This window comes from Antrostomus carolinensis, unplaced genomic scaffold (assembly GCF_000700745.2).
Source record: "Antrostomus carolinensis isolate BGI_N321 unplaced genomic scaffold, ASM70074v2 scaffold33580, whole genome shotgun sequence".
NCBI classification, from domain to species: Eukaryota; Metazoa; Chordata; class Aves; order Caprimulgiformes; family Caprimulgidae; genus Antrostomus; species Antrostomus carolinensis.
In genome coordinates, this window is record NW_010291143.1 from 2,703 (window position 1) to 3,245 (window position 543).

Consider the following 543-nt stretch of genomic DNA (forward strand, 5'->3'; position numbering starts at 1 on the left):
GCCGTTGGGCAGCGGCGGTGGCTCCCAGGACACGTTGACCGAGGTGGTGGTCAGCTCACTGAACCGGATGGAGCCAGGGGCACTGGGGGCTGTGAGGAGTGGGGTGGTCAGGGCCAGCTCAGCGCTCTCAGGGGACACCCCCTGCACCGAGCTGGCCCCTTTCCCTGCCTCCATCCTAACAGGGTTGGAGCACTTGTCACCATCATCTCACACCACCTTGGTGCCACCCCTCTGTGCCCCCAACGCCACTGCAGCAAACCCTGCCAGGACATCACACACAGCTGGGGGAACGAATCTCTTCCTCATCTCTCTCCTCCCAAGAACTTAATCCTTCTCAAGTCTCAGCCAAGACCTTCACCTCCATGTCCCCCCAACCAACAAACCCTCTGGGGTGAGCCTGGAGCTGGTCTCTGCTTGAGACAGCAGAGATCTGGGTTGAAGGGGCATCAGATGGACTTCACTGGGGCTGGACCCATGGAGACACCTCCCCGCAGAGCCCAGGGGCAGGAGGGTCTGGATGCCAAGGGCTGGGGGCAGCCGTGC

The 543-nt window shown here is 62.4% G+C and overlaps 1 protein-coding gene across 1 annotated transcript in view; it reads right to left on the reverse strand.

Moving 5' to 3' along the window:
* The window catches only part of LOC104530730 (protein sidekick-2), a gene marked incomplete at its 5' end in the record, with an annotated part of 4,256 nt that overhangs the window by 2,266 nt on the left and 1,447 nt on the right, over positions 1 to 543 (reverse strand). The window contains one exon of the mRNA XM_010175415.1: positions 3 to 175. Coding sequence (XP_010173717.1) covers positions 3 to 175 — 173 coding nt within the window. The remainder of the gene's footprint in view (positions 1 to 2; positions 176 to 543) is intronic.